The sequence below is a fragment of the Cryptomeria japonica genome, chromosome 4, assembly GCF_030272615.1.
Source record: "Cryptomeria japonica chromosome 4, Sugi_1.0, whole genome shotgun sequence".
Taxonomy (NCBI): Eukaryota; Viridiplantae; Streptophyta; class Pinopsida; order Cupressales; family Cupressaceae; genus Cryptomeria; species Cryptomeria japonica.
Window position 1 is genome coordinate 22,784,912 of NC_081408.1, and position 15,999 is coordinate 22,800,910.

Genomic DNA, 15,999 nt, shown 5'->3' on the forward strand with positions numbered 1-15,999 from the left:
ACACTTGTGCTGCTTTAATCATTTCACTTGAGCACTCTGCTCACATGCCTTGTGCTGGTACGTTTGAGTGACCAGTGGCTTCACACATCATAACAGTATAGCACTGAAAAACAAAATGCTCAAGAGAGCATTTTGTTTTTCAGTGCTATACTGTTATGATGTGTGAAGCCACTGGTCATTCAAACGTATTCTTGTACAGTTAAATTCAGAAATCTGTCATAATTAATAGTGTAGATTATGGAAATCTGATGGATTAAGTCATATTGTTTGTCTAATAGAAAAGCGGGTACTTGGTCCATCTAAAGATGAAGCTTTTCTTATGACAATAAAGAGCATTTAGCTATAAAGTTTAAGTTTTTAAGTCTTAAATCTTTTTATTCTTTGCAGGAGGAGGGTGTAAGAGAAAGTATCTAATAGGGGAGAGGATCAAGTAGTTGAGTGAGTACCAATAGATGTGATAGCACTTGTTGATTTAATCTCGAATTTTTTGACAATATTTTACCAATAATTGTGACTTTAAAGTTGTTATTGTTGATGATGACTACCATAACTGAATGAAATGTATTCCTTAGATCTAAAAAGTAATGAATCATGTGAGGCCACTTCAGTACAACAATACAACATGACTTAGTGCACAAGTAATGGTCTCACTTTTTTTCCGTTGTTTTGGACACTTTAAGAGCTTAAAGCTATTGGTTAAGCTTAAAGGTAGCTACACCAAGATAGGAAGATTAGGTGTTTGTGCAGAAGTCAAAAAGTCGTCATTCAGAAGTGACATCCCAATTTATAACTACAAAATTTGTTACATAACTATATATTCTTTTAATAAATCTTCTTACCAATACTTACACATAAATACCCAAATAAACCACCATACAAAATATCCATTAATGTAGAAGAATATGGGTTCACCCCATAGCGCAGTGGTACAGCTGGGCTGGGCTTGGCCCCTCTCTGCCCCAGCCGTTTCACATTGTCTGTCTCTACACTGGTCTGCTGACTTGGAGACAACGGTTTGCTTTGGCGGGAGAGGTAGTTCGTTGTTGGTGCACGCGGAGGAGTTATTGATAAATCTGGAGTGTGCTCTTGGTCCCCCCAATGCTCCCTGGTCGATTGCTCTCTGGCTCTCAGGCTGTGTCGGATGTTTCAAAGAGGATGCCTTGACCCTCGATTCAGAAATGAGGTCCTCCTTGTGATCTCACTAGTTCATAGCTCCAATCAAAAACACTTGCTTAAAAACAAAAAGAAAAACTATTAAAAATACAAAATACGCATTATTCTTCAAGTTAAACTATTAAACGATACAGAATGAGTACGTGTGAGAATTTGTAGGCTATAGAATCCCCACGTCTGTGCAAAGCTATTGAGCATTTAACCTTTAGTTAAGATTCTTGTTTTTTGTCTGTTCGGACAGTAGGCAAATATATGTTTTTTAAGCTGAACTCAGGCATTTAATGCTTGACGGTGGATTTCATTCTGTTTGTTCTTTATCGTCTCATATACGTCTGGCAGCTTCTGCAAATTTTAGCCATGTGTTTTTGGCATTTTTTAAAATTTAAGAGGAGCTTCTAAAATATGATATTTTTGGCGTAATTTGCCTAGCTATATTCCTATAGTTATAAACATAAGATTAGGGCTTTTCAGCGAATGATATAAAATCAAGCACGTATCCTTTCTTTTTTCGACCAGCACAAACAAGTATCTAATAGTGCTAAGCTTGGATTTGTATAACCAAAAAATTGTACTTGTGTTAAAGTGAAATCTTGACACAACATCAATTAATTAATATAAAAACGGTCAGCTATGTACAACTGATTGGACTTGAGTTCACTTTCTCGTCATTCCAAAATTAGTAACTGATCAGTCCTTCCTGCAATATTTAAAGATCGCTGCACACTAGGTAGGTATAAACCAGAGTTTAGCTTGTTGCGCATATCGAAAAAGTGAATATTGGAGGAGTTGAGTTTGCAGCGATCTTTAAATATTGGAGGAACGTATCAGTCCTTTGTTCTTTATTGCATTTTGACCGACTGCGGCTAATCAGAACTGGTGAATTAGGTTTAAAGTTTGTTTGACTGACTGCTAACTTAATTTTTTATCACATTGACACATTAAAAAACATGAAAACCTTCCCAATTAAAAAATGGAAATCAAATTTTAAGCTTTCAGAGGCACAAACATATAAATCTGGTGATACTCATGGCGGCGCGCATTTACTTAAGTGCACAGCTTGCAGAGGAGCGAATTAGGGTTACTTTTTATCCGCTTGTATAGCCATTTTTTGAAGTAGGCAAGTTATCAGTTTTGGCCGTTTCGGCATGTTTGCGGGGATTCGAGTTCACGACGTCCAGCTTTCAATCATCTCGTGAAATGCACATTACCGATTATGTATGGTCACAACGTGTGGTCACGTGTAAATCTCTTGCTTTGGGTGCCATGGGAAGAACTGGGCCATTAATATTGTAGCGTTGAAAAATTGGAAGTGTTGTTAAGTTGTCCAAAGGCATTTGGTGTAATGGTATAGTTGTATTATACGCATTTTAGGGACACGATTCATAGCTGAGCACTTTAATTTTACTCTTCTCAAAATTTCATGTGAAAATTTCAAATCACTTTGAATTTTTTACAATAGCTTACTTGCCAAGCTCCTTGTTTATAATTAAGGTTTCAGGGTCACATCATCAAATATGATGTCACGTAGCATGCTTTTTTTAAGGAGTCCAAAGAGCCCCCCAAAAGTGAGATTGATACTTGTGCGTTGATGTGGCATCACATGATTTGTTGCTTTTTAGTGCTTAGGGATACATTTCATTCGATTATGTGTAGTCATTATCACAATAACAACTTTAAAGTCACAACTATTGGTGCAATGTTGTAAAAAATATTGGGCACTAAATCAACAAAAGTGGGCATTATTTATCTACAAATGCTATCACAGCCATTGGAAACGCTCAACTATTCGGCCCTTCCCCCTAGATGACATTGAGTTCAATTTCAATAAAAGAAGAAAAAATTAAATTATGATTAGCAATATCATAAGAAGTATTGTATTTGATAAGATACTTCTGTGTTGAATCTATTCATTCAATTTTGTCAAAATTATGTCGATGTCTAAAATTGTGTTGTGATTTCAAAAGGGATTGGAGATATGATTAGAAAAGACTTTTGATATTCAATTTCACATCTTTTTAAACTTTTTGATGAATAGGTACATCAGTTACTATTAATAATTAAAAATACACATATTCATTAAAATAATTAATATGATTTATTTATCTCTCAATTGTTTGACTTGTTAGCTTTTCAAGTCGGAAATGTAATAAGCAAAAAAAACAAAACACGTAGAACAAAGAACATAGTAAAAAACCTTGGGAAAACCCTCCTACTCAAGGGAGAAAAACCCAACAAGATATTTTCTTATAAATCATAATAATATCAAGCTCTAGAAGGGCCGAATACAATACAATGGATCTACACTTATATATGGTGCAATTTCTTGAATATAAAATGTGTATCTCTTCTCCTTGAGTCAAATTTGCTACACTTGAAGGGCGAACTTGCTGCTGCTACTAGGAGATGCAAATTGGAATGAATTGAATCGATTAAATTGATAAAATGAAATGAATGATCACCACCTTACATATATACCAATCTAGGCGAGCTTTCATCTAGGTTGGCTCCCTTATAAAATAATAATTGCAATATGTAGGGTGACCTACTTTTAATTAAGGAGAAAATCTCACCCGAAGCTACCGAACACTAACATGATCTATAACTTGCACATTCAAAATAATTAAATTTCTTGAATCACTTTATCTCTTTTTATAAGTCATTAGAAATACTAAGAATAAACTGAAAAATTTGTCAAGCATAAATTAAATAATGCAACATTAAATCATTACTTAACTAATTATCTTAATTACATTTACTTATAACTAAGGTTTCAAGGTCATATCATGAAATATGATGCCGCATTAGCATGCTTTTAGTCAAGGTGTGCAAAAAAGGCCCCCCAAAAAGTGAGGCAAATACTTGTGCACTAAATCATGTTTATTGAGGTGCTAATGTGTCATCACACGATGTATTGCTTTTTAGATCTAATTAATACATTTCATTCAATTATGGGTAGTCACCATCAACAACTTTAAAGTTACAATATCTGGTAAAATATTGGACATTAAATTAACAAGTGCCATAACAACTATTGGAAAACGCTCAACCATTGGGTCCTCTCCCCAATTACTCTTAAAGTCTTTATTTTTTCTACTTTTGGGGGGAGGGCGTTAGGGTAAAGGATCTAATAGTTGTCCACATTGAATTTGCATGTCCACTTTAATTTTGTGTCTTTAAATTTCCAAATAGTACTTGGAATTTGACATTTTTTTTTATGTTTCTTTGTACATGAATTAAAAGCAAAAATATATTGTTTTAGCTTGTCGTTAGCTATGATGAATGTGAAAATTCTTTATGTGCTCAAAGGTAGAAAAGTGGTCATGTCAAAGTGACACCCGATATCTATTCATACACTATAATAATTGTGCATTACAATTACATTTTTTTTTTGCACAATTGATCTAATACAATTACCCTCATAAAGTTTTTTATTCATACCTATGCACAAATGTCCTAATAATTGTGCAAAATGATTACTATAAATTTGCACAACTCCTTCAATTAAATATTCAAATTTTAACTATTGGGTATAAAATGGGTAGCTACTGGTACATGTGAAATAGTTTAGTGGGCTTTTAATGATCATGTATTGGTTATTTTTAAAGATAGTAATTGGGGGTTTGATGGGCAAAGGGCAAGTGGTTATTGGAACATGAGCAACTACTAAATCCTTTCCCCTATGTTGGGCTTCATAGTACAATTTATGTGTGTCTTATTTATTTATCAACAAAACTTTATAATTTTTCTAAATTCTATTAATTTGTTTGTTATTCGTTCTTGAATTCAATTTTTCTTGTTATTATTTTGATCACCTTTTCTAGAGGATGATGAATAATACAACCTATTGTGAAATGAGCTCAAAGGTAGTTTTGAGAACGATGTGGGATTCATTATGCGCACAAAGGTCAAAAAGCGGTCATTTTGAGATGACATCCCATACATATTCCCTATTGCCTCATTAACCATTTGTGTTGACTGCCACAAAATTTGCACACAAGTGTCCCAATAATCATGCACTATTGGTAACAATAAAGTTGCACAATGCTTCATTAATCATTTGTGTTGACCACCCCAAATTTGCGCAACTAATTCAATACTTATGCGCAAATGTCCCAATAATCATGCACAATTGCTACTAATAAAGTTGTACAATTGTACTTTTTTTTCAAGGACAATTATTGACCCACTAGATTTTTTTAATAGACTTTTAATTAAATAGAACCAATAAACAATAATTAGAACATGATTGATGATTAGGGGAAAGGACCCAGTAGTCGTGCACCCTAACTTCACGCTTCTCAAAATCCTACTTGGAAATTTCGAATCACTCTGATTTTTTTACAGCAGCGTACTTGGCAAGTCCCCTGCTTATAACTAAGGTTCCAGGGCCACATCATCAAATATGATGCCACATCATCAAATATGATGCCACATCAGCATGCTTTTTGCCAAGGTGTCCAAAACATCCCCAAAAAAAAGTGAGACCAATAGGCGTGCAAAAGAGACCCCAATAGTTGTGCAGCCGATGTGGCATCACCTGATTGGTTACTTTTTACAATATTAGTACATTTCTTAACAACTATTGGTACATTTCCTAACAACTGTTGGTACATTTCCTAACAAAAATTGATATTTTTTGTTTCAAACAATAGGTTTTATTTGTTCAATTTTTGGAACAAAAGGTATCAACAACCCTCACAACAATTGGAACATGCTCAACTACTGGGTCCTTTCCCCTAGATGGGTTAATTTAAAATCACTTTTAAAGTGAAAATAAAACCTACTACCGAATCCAAAATACATTAGCAAACTAAAATTCAAAGGTTGAATGGTTGGTTACATGCAAACGAATATAATTAATAATAATAAAAACAATTTTGAATAAAACAAAAGGCACCATAATGTCCGAAAGACATCATAACTGATGAGTGAATGTAAATTCACCACATTTGGACGGACCGAAAACGATACAAAACACGTACCACGACACATTTGAAGCGACCCAAAAAATATGTTTTACATGCTTTGTACGTTCAATATTCAACAGTTCAATCTTTACGGCTCTGCTTAACTTGGTGACATTTGGCTGCATCTGGTAGCTTCTGCTAAATTGGCAGCTTTTCTGTTAAGCCGTGCTTTTGGCATGTTTTCAAATTTAGCAGGTACTTCTAAATTAGCCGTACCGCTAAAAAGAGGGGGATTGAATCGGATGGGTTATTAATGTTATTAAGCTCTTTTATTATTTTGAATAACCCCTTATAACTTCATTTCTTATTATAAATTTCAATTTTAATCAATTAGAAAAACGATACGACTTTCTTTATTAATTTTATTAAAATCAAATTTATATGCTATCACTATCTCCAACCTTTTAAATCTATAATTATATAATTAAAAATAAACCAAAAAAATAATGGAATAGGAATAACCTAAGTTGGGAGTGATGTGACTTCTTGGGAATAAGTGTTTTATCTGAAATTGATTTATTCTTTGGAGTGGCCTGACTTTAGGTGGGCCCTGCTTGAGGCAAGAGACAGAATGACGTACGAAATTAAAACATTTGATACCCCGCATAAAGACACGACCTGCTAACTAACTTTCAAATCTTCTAGATGGTCAAACTTAGTTATGAGGGGCAAATATTTATCATGATTGAAATAGGGTAGAGTTAATAATTTTACAATCAATGTAAATATAAAAATATATTTTTTAGACAGATTCTGTGAAGTTAATTGGTGGTATTGATGAAGTCACAGACAAAAAGAATTCATTTCAAAAGCAACCTAAATTCTATTATTATTATAATTAAAAAAGTTAAATATATAATAATAATGTTTAAATAGTGGTAATTATTATTTAATTATTAGTAGTAAATCAAGAGCTTAAAATAATATAATAAAAATGTAATTTTATTAATATTATAAAATAGTAATAATGTTTGAATAGTGGTTGTTATTATTTAATTATTATTAGTAAATCAAAATTAATATTAGATATTTGAGTTGGACATTTTTGATTGAGAGAAAAGTTGTTGGATTTAAGTGTCTTTTACTAGCAATCAACTCATTTGTTTTCTTGAAAATATTTAATTGACTTTTCCCAAATGTTCTTATCTAATTCTACATAGGTCCATTTGTTATTGAAGCTCAATATTAATTTGTAAGGTTTCTTGTAAAATTTCAACAAGATTTGCCTCCCAAAACAAAATATTAATTTTTTTTTGGAATACCTAGTAACTTTAAGAAGTTGCATGTTATAAAAAAAAACCTAATATCTTTCTAGGGGATAATGTAACTAAACATGGTTGAAAATGACAAATAATAGATCTCCACAAAGTTGAGGAGTAAGGGTAGAGCCAAAATGCATGTTTACTTTTCTCTTTATTCTTACAAACGGGAAATAAAAGTAGGGGTTGAAAAAGTCATGGTTAATCTACTACAAGTAGTAGCCAAGGCACTTTGAAGATAACTAGCCATCATATGGAGCATTTTAAATTATCATTACGAGAAAAGTTACACAACTCCAATTAAATATTCAAATTGAACAATTGGGTCTAAAGTGGATAGCTATTGGTACATATGAAACAGTTTAGTGAGCTTTTAATTATCATGTATTGATTATTTTTAAAGAGTGTAATTGAAAGTTAGGTCGGCAAAGGGTAAGTATGTGAAATAGTCTAGTGGGCTTTTGATTATCATGAATTGGTTATTTTTTAAAAAATCTATTATTTTATGCACCCAAAGGTCAAAAAGTGGTCATTTTGAATTGACATCACTTACATATTCCCTATCCCCTAGTTAACCATTTTTGTTTACCACCACAAAATTTGCACAACTAATCCAATACTTCAGCATTATGGATACCAATAAAATTGTAGAATTAATCTAATTACTCATTTTTTTAAGAGGTGACTGTTGATCCACTAGATAATTTCTAAATAAACTGCTAAGATAATTTCTAAATAAACTGCTAATTAACAAATTCAATAAATCACAATTAAAACATAGATGATAATTAAGCCCTTTTATTTAAAATCACTTTTTAAGTAAAACTAAAACCCACAATCGAATCTAAAAATAAATAAATAAATAAAAAATAAAAATAAAAAATAAAATAAAATTCACACATTGAATAGCTGGTTACATGCAAACAGTGTACTTATTAAACAGCCGTTTATTGCAAAGTAGGCCATAGAATCCACCGTCCCCTGGTCCAAGTCTGTGCAAAGCTATTAAAATTTTAAACCTTTACCTAGTTAAGACTTTTGTTTTGTCGTCTTCATATATGTTTTCGATGCTTTCTACTGAACTTGGGCATTTAAAGCTTGTACGATGGATCTCCCTGTTAAATACACAGCAGTTCTATTTTTACGACTCCTCATAACTTGGGGACATTTGGCTGCATCTGGCAGCTTCTGCAAATTTAAGCGCTTTTCTAGTTTTAACCGTGCTTTTGGCATGTTTTCAGATGTAGCTGGTTCTTCTAAATTTAACCGTACTGGTAAAAAGAGGGGGATTGAATCGTTTAAACCTCTTCGAATGCACAACACGCTACATTCTGATTCGTAGGTTTGCAGCGATATTTAAATATTGCAGGAACGTATCAGTTCTCCGTTCTTGTATTGCATTTTGACGGACTGCCGATAACCAGAACTCGTGAAATACGGTGAAAGATTTGTTTGACTGACTGCTAACTTAATTCCTTTTCACATTGACACATTAAAAACATGAAAAACCTTCCCGATTTAAAACTCAATCAAAATTTGAACTTTCAGAGGCACAAACATCTAGCCAAAGACCCTTCCTCTTCTGCTCTTGGACTTGGATTTGGAGGACTTCAAATATGAAGAAAGAAAGAAAGAATCTTTAAGATAGATTCAATGGGTCTAGGATAGATTCAATGGATCTACAGATAGATTATAATAATATAGCGAAAGTATCTAATTGTACTACAAAATGAAACATGAATACCTTACTCCTAAAAAAATTCAAACTTATGACATCTCTTAATGATAATCAAGCAAATATATCTGAATATTCATGGTTCCAATGTGATCAAATTGACTAATTGAAACCAATCACATACATACTGCTGCCTACATCATCTAAGCATTCGTACATTATTGATTGCCTACTTTATTAATGAAACGGCTGGGCTATTTGGAAAATGACCCATATCAGCAGGCCATGGTATGGAGCCAGAAGTGCAAGAGTCTCTGTTAGAGAGATCTCCTACCTCTGCTAATGGCAGTCACTTGGATGACATTAACAGATTGGAAGTCATTCTGTCTGATTTTGATCAGCCATACAGAAAGAGGATAAAAGATGCAGTGTTCTTGGAATCTAAGCTTCTATGGCGGCTTGCTGCTTCTGCAGTTGCAGTTTACGTGATAAGCTATATAATGGGCATGGCCACACAAATCTTCTCTGGGCATCTGGGGAACTTGGAGCTTGCTGCTGCTTTTCTTGGGTACAATGGGATTCATGATTTTTCTTATGGACTCATGGTATGTATCATTTCTTTTTACACTATATTGCATGTGAATCAAGAAATAAGGGGTTTGAATCTTTGGTTGGGTATATCAAATTCCAAGTATGGTAGAAAAACAAGCAAGCTTTAAGAAAGAGTAGAATCTGTTTGTCTTTCAGCTATGGAACATCAAGAATTCAAAGGAAACACATAATAAGATATAAAACAGGATATACAATTGATGAAGTGAGATTTCCACAATCTATAGATTATCTGTATACAAGTTTCTGAAAGTGATTGTGTGATAAAAACTCGCATACAATCACTTTCAGAAGCTTGCATACAGAAGACATACAATTTTGTTGAAATTCAGAATGACAGTTTTAATGGATTCAGATTTAATTGCTCAGTATTAAATAAGAGAATTTCGGTGTAGCCATTAAATTGTTCAGTATTCATTAACATGTTCTTATGGTATTACTGGTAAGCATTGATTGACCAACTTGTAGAATACTTAACGCTGACAACCGTAAGGAAGCAAATTTAATTTGGTTTCCTGTTTTCGTTTCTCATTAGCTCAAAGAACTGTTTATACAACCAAGATTGAGATTTTTACCACATTATTAATTAGCTAAAGTGAAGGGTGTGAGATTGATTAGTGTTGGAAAGGAGAAAATCAATAAATATAATAAAAAATCTAAATGTTTATCATAAAACTTAATTATTTAAACATATTTATTAATAAAAAATATTTTGATGTGGAGATGTGTCCATTACAATTATATATCTATCATGTTATTCAACAAGTAGGAGAACATCACAAAACACACAAGGGGAAACAAGTTGGATAAAGGGTTCTACAAAGATGAATATTTATCTTTGCAAAGATGTTTAAGTAAAAATGTTGAAGTCGTGAGTCAACATGTTTAATTGCATTTATGATCTATCAATGAGAAAATCAGAAAGTACCAAATTACTATCACTTGCATCAAATAAGATGACATGGTTATATCCAAAATGGGAGCTTTGAAACATGATATGGAGGTTATGGTAGGGAGATTTTCGTCACATATTATAATTAGAAATGTTAAGTAGACATGCATGTAAAATGTGGAATCAAGATCAATTCAATTGTATTCTAAATAATTACTCCCAAGTTTCCAACAAAATTAGTGTTTGTCAAATATATTACCCAAAGTATATCTTGCCATCAGCATATGTGAAAATCGAGGCATTTATTATTTGTCAGATTTCTTTCCCAAACATTGGGCAGTACCTGATCCATGGCTACGGATCTGTAGCACAAACTAGAAAGAGAGATCTTAAAGAGACATAAAGACGATCTGCTGAGTGCATAGCCAGTGCCAGAATCCACCGTGCCCTGCTCCACATCTGTACAAAGCTATTAAAATTTTGAACCTTTTGTTAAGACTTGTTTTGTCGTCTTCATATATGTTTTCCATGCTTTCTAGTATTCTACTGAACTCGGGCATTTAAAACTTGTACGTTGGTCTCCCTGTTCAATATACAACAATTCTATCTTATGACTCCTCCTAACTTGGTGACATTTGGCTGCATCTGGCAGCTTCTGCAAATTTGGCGGCTTTTCTAGTTTTAGCCGTGCTTTTGGCATGTTATCAAATTTAGCAGGTTCTTTTTTAATTTAACCGAACTGGTAAAAAGAGGGGGTCTGAATCGTTTAAACCTCTTCGAATGCACAACACGCTACATTCTTTGTCCGTCATTTATTGTCCGTCAGATTTCATTCGCAGACATTGGATAGTACCTGATCCATGACTACGGATCTGTAGCACAGACTAGAAAGAAAGATCTTAAAGAAACATAAAGACGATCTGCTGATCTGCTGACTGCATAGCCAGTGCCAGAATCCACAGTCCCCTGGTCTACATCTGTAAAAAGCTATTAAAATTTTAAATCTTTAAGTGAGTTGATTTAATAGCTCAGATTTAATGTTCAATTTTTGTATAACATTGTATCAATAGTTGTATGATAAGTATCAATAATTGAATGAAATATACCATTTGTTGTGAAAAATAACCAATCATGTGATGCCACATCAGCTGCACAAGTATTGGGGCCCTTTTGCACACCTATTGGTCTCACTTTTGTTTTGGGCTGTTTTGGACACCTTGACAAAAAACATGTTGATGTGGCATCATATTCGATGATGTGGTCCTGAAACCTTAGTTATAAGCAAGGGATTTGCCAGTAAGCTGCTGTAAAAAAATCAGAGTGATTTGAAATTTCCACATAAGATTTTGATAAGTGCGAAGTTAGGGTGCACAACTACTAAGTCCTTTCCTCTAGTTAAAATTTTGTTTTGTATCTTCATATATGTTTTCCATGCTTTCAACTGAACTCGAACTCAGACATTTAAAACTTGTACGGTGGTCTCCCTGTTCAATATACAAGGTTTCTATCTTTACGACTCCTCCTAACTTGGTGACATTTGGCTGCATCTGGCAGCTTCTTCAAATTTGCAGCTTTTCTAGTTTTAGCCGTTCTTTTTGGCATGTTTTCAAATTTAGCAGGTTCTTTTTTTTTTAATTTAGCCGTACTGGTAAAAAGAAGGGGGTCTGAATCGTTTAAACCTCTTCTAATGCACACCACGCTACATTCTAATTCGTAGGTTTGCAGCGATCTTTAAATATTGCAGGATCGTATCAGTTCTCCCTCCGTTCTTGTATTTGCATTTTGACGGACTGTCGATAATCAGGACTCGTGAAATACGGTGAAAGATTTGTTCAACCGACTGCTAACTTAATTCCTTTTCACATTGCCACATTAAAAAACATGAAAAACCTTACCAATTAAAAATAAAAATCAACTTTTGAACTTTCAGAGGCACAAACATCTAAAACTGGTGATGCCTACGGCGGCAGGCTTTTACTTAAGTTCACAGCTGGCAGGAGGAGCGAATTAGGTATGTTTGCGGGGATTCGAGCTCTCGACTTTCCCGCTTTCATTCATCTTCTTTAAACGCACAATATTACCAGTTATCTACAGTCTCAGCGTGTGGTCATGTGCAAATCTCCTGTTTTGGGTGCCATGGCCAAGAATTGGGCTTATGGAGGATTCTTCATCTTCTTAAGTTAAATATGATTTTTTTTATATTTCTTATAAATTTTTTATAGTTGGGGTCATCCCTTCCAACAAGGTCAGGGAATACCTTAAATTTATAGTTGGGGTCATCCCTTTGAAGAAGGTCAGGGAATACCTTCCAGTCAAGGTATAGTCATAAATTTTTATATTGGTACCTTCATTCAAAGGTATCTTCGAATAAAAGTATCCTCCAATGAAAAAAGATAGATTAACATTTATTTTTCTATGTATTCAAAAGAATAATTTGTAAGTAAGACTGTAAAAAATATATTATTTTTATATCTTACAAATTATTCTTTTGGATATATAGAAAAATATAAAAAAATAATTTGTAGGTAAGACTGTAAAGAATAAACATATATTTATTATACATAATCATAAACTTATATGACTATCATTGTAAGGAAAAAAATCTATGTCTAATGGATTTATATTTATCAACTATCTATTTATATGAGGATATTACACATTGAATTGAGATAAAAGGTCATAGATTACACAATTGTTCATGATACACTCAAACTAAATTAATGCTGAAAATGCTTAACATTCAAATATGAAGAAAGAAAGAAAGAAAAAGATTCTCTTATAGATTATAGTAATATAGGACTACTCCGTACTCCTTGTCGAAAGCACCTAACTTAACTGTGCACGAGACATAGATATCTTACTCTTTATGAAATTTGAATTTATGACCTCTCTTAATGAAAACACTTCTTTAGAGGAGTTTCAACTACGCATCTAAACAGTTTTATTGGAGTTTTGACTGACCAACTTTTAGAATAGTTAATGCTGACAAAAATAAGAATCAAATATAGTGTGGTCTCCTGCTTTCGTTTCTCATTAGCTCAAGGAACTGTCTATACAACCAAGATTGAGATTTAGGGTGTACGATTGGGCAATTGGCTATTCAATGATGATTATACGTGCAAATGAATGTATTAAAATAAATTCCACAAATGTGCATATTTAGTTAGTCTATGGTAAGAAAGGAAAGGTGGGAGTCAACCAAAATTTGAATTTGAATTTTAAAATTCTAAGTGTCATAAGGTCAACCTTGTGTATATGGAAATGCTCTAAAATATAAGAATTGTAAGGTCACAATAGATAATGGATGCTTAGAGACAAATACACAAATAAGTATAATGTTAAAAGCTTAACTAGAATAAATATATTGAAGTTTGTATGTATTATTAAATATTTTCAAAAAAATTGTTCATATTATTTATAATAATTGAGATCAATTTTAAAATATAGATTTGTTATTGTAATAATTTGATTTTAAAATTTTAAAATAATATTTTAGATGATAACTTTTATCTTTTATTCAATTGAAGAGTATCAAATTTTAAACAATCTAAAAGAAACATAAAAATGCAAAGGGTTGTAGCTCAATTGATTGAGCACAATTGTTAATGATGATGGTATGAGATATAGAAAGCCATTGCTTAGTTGAAAGAGACTTGTAGTTTAGATAAAAAAGAATGAAAAAATCCCCATCAAAAATTTCTTTCTTATATTATCTCATAAGAATAATTCTAGAAATTCTTCAATTGTCAGAGTGAGTGAAGACAAAAGACCGCAATAATGCTACTTTCACTCTAACCATTAACATAAAAAACCACAAGCCACTAACATAAAAGAAAAGTTCCCACATCGTCGAAAATTGAATAAGAATAAGAATACTCTGATAAATTTATGATAAATTTATTCATCATCACAATAAAAACACTTTATTAACAATGCTACTGAAAAAATATTAACACTTCAATTTGGTTGACTTAACCCACAACATCATATACACCTACCAAAACTTGTAGTTGAGAGTCCTTTTCAAATACTGAAATGGCTTGCCTATGTTTCTATCTTATCACCTCATTCACATTATTTTCTTTTTATCTTTTATAATGAGTGCTAATTAATTGCAGAAGGATATTATTTTAGTGGAGGGTGTTGCACGTCATTATTATTAATTAGGTCAAATTGATCATAATTCTTTAATTATTTTAATAATTTTTTAATCATTTTAATAATATAAATCTTATAATTAGGAATAATTTGTTTAAAGAAATTCGTGATTCAAAATGGTTATAATTCTATAAAGATTTTGAGTGTATAAATCTTCTTATTAAGAATAATTAGTTCAATGAAATTCATGTATAACAATTGTAGTTCATCCGATTGAACCCAATTGATAATATAATATTATATGACTTGATTTGTCACATAATATTGTGATACCATTAATACACTTTAAATCTTTTTCCTCACAAATTATACATGAGAAGCCAAGGCTCTTCTTTCCCCTCTGCCAAAAAAAAATAAAATCTAAGTAGAACAACAAATTAGCTTAAGATGGAGGCTGAAGTGCAGCAGCAGCCTTTGTTAGCTGTGGCTCCTCATGTTGCAGATAACAGATTGGAATTGATTTTATCTGATTCCAATCAGTCATGGGCAAGGAAGATGAGAAATGCAGTTTTAGTTGAATGCAAGAAGTTATGGCCCCTTGCTGCACCCACAGTAATAGTTTATATGATAAACTCTACAATGAGCATGGTCACAAGGATATTTTGTGGACATTTGGGCAACCTTCAACTTGCTGCATCTTCTCTTGGAAACTCAGGAATCCAAGTTTTCGCTTATGGTCTCATGGTATGTTTTCTACTGCTTTTTTTTTTAAGCATACAAATTGGAGAAGATTTTTTTATAGAATTAGCTGTGTAGAATACCCATCAATTAACTTTTGAATGCAAATTAAATAAAATTATGAAATCTCATGCTCTAAATGTACATCTAAATCAAAATAGCAGAGTGTGTGTTAACGTAGTCACTTACAGTTGGAACAAGTACTTTTAAACTTAGTTTAGAGTAGAATGGAAAATGGGTTGGTTCTTTTTTTTCTTTTCCAAAGAGGGTGAAACGGGTTTCTTGAAAGTACTGATATTAACAGTCAAGTTTAATAACTTCAAATATATTTAAAAGTTTATTTGTACAGACAGAGAAGAGCACTAAACTCAGGAGAATTCAAGAAATAAAGGAAAATAAAATAAAAAATAAAAAATCAAATCAAATTGTCTAAAAAATTAAAATATAATTTTAACAAGCAACTTAAAGGCACTGAGATGTAGAGTGGCTTAATTTTCATTAACCATTTTTGTTTCTTAATTTGTCTCCCCTCTTCACATGATTTTTTTGACATATCTTAATAAAATTATTATAAAACGTTTTTAACAT

General features: G+C 32.4%; 1 protein-coding gene across 2 annotated transcripts in view; it reads left to right on the forward strand.

The window, feature by feature from the left end:
- LOC131030845 (protein DETOXIFICATION 40) overlaps positions 1-15,999 on the forward strand; it is a 61,847-nt gene that overhangs the window by 2,318 nt on the left and 43,530 nt on the right. The window contains exon 1 of one of the 2 annotated variants that reach the window (XM_057961779.2): positions 9,350-9,679. The exons of the other annotated variant lie outside the window; for it this stretch is intronic. Within the exon in view, the coding sequence (XP_057817762.2) occupies positions 9,365-9,679 (315 nt within the window). The 5' untranslated portion in view covers positions 9,350-9,364. Of the gene's footprint in view, positions 1-9,349; positions 9,680-15,999 lie in introns of those variants that run through there. 2 annotated transcript variants of the gene reach the window in all.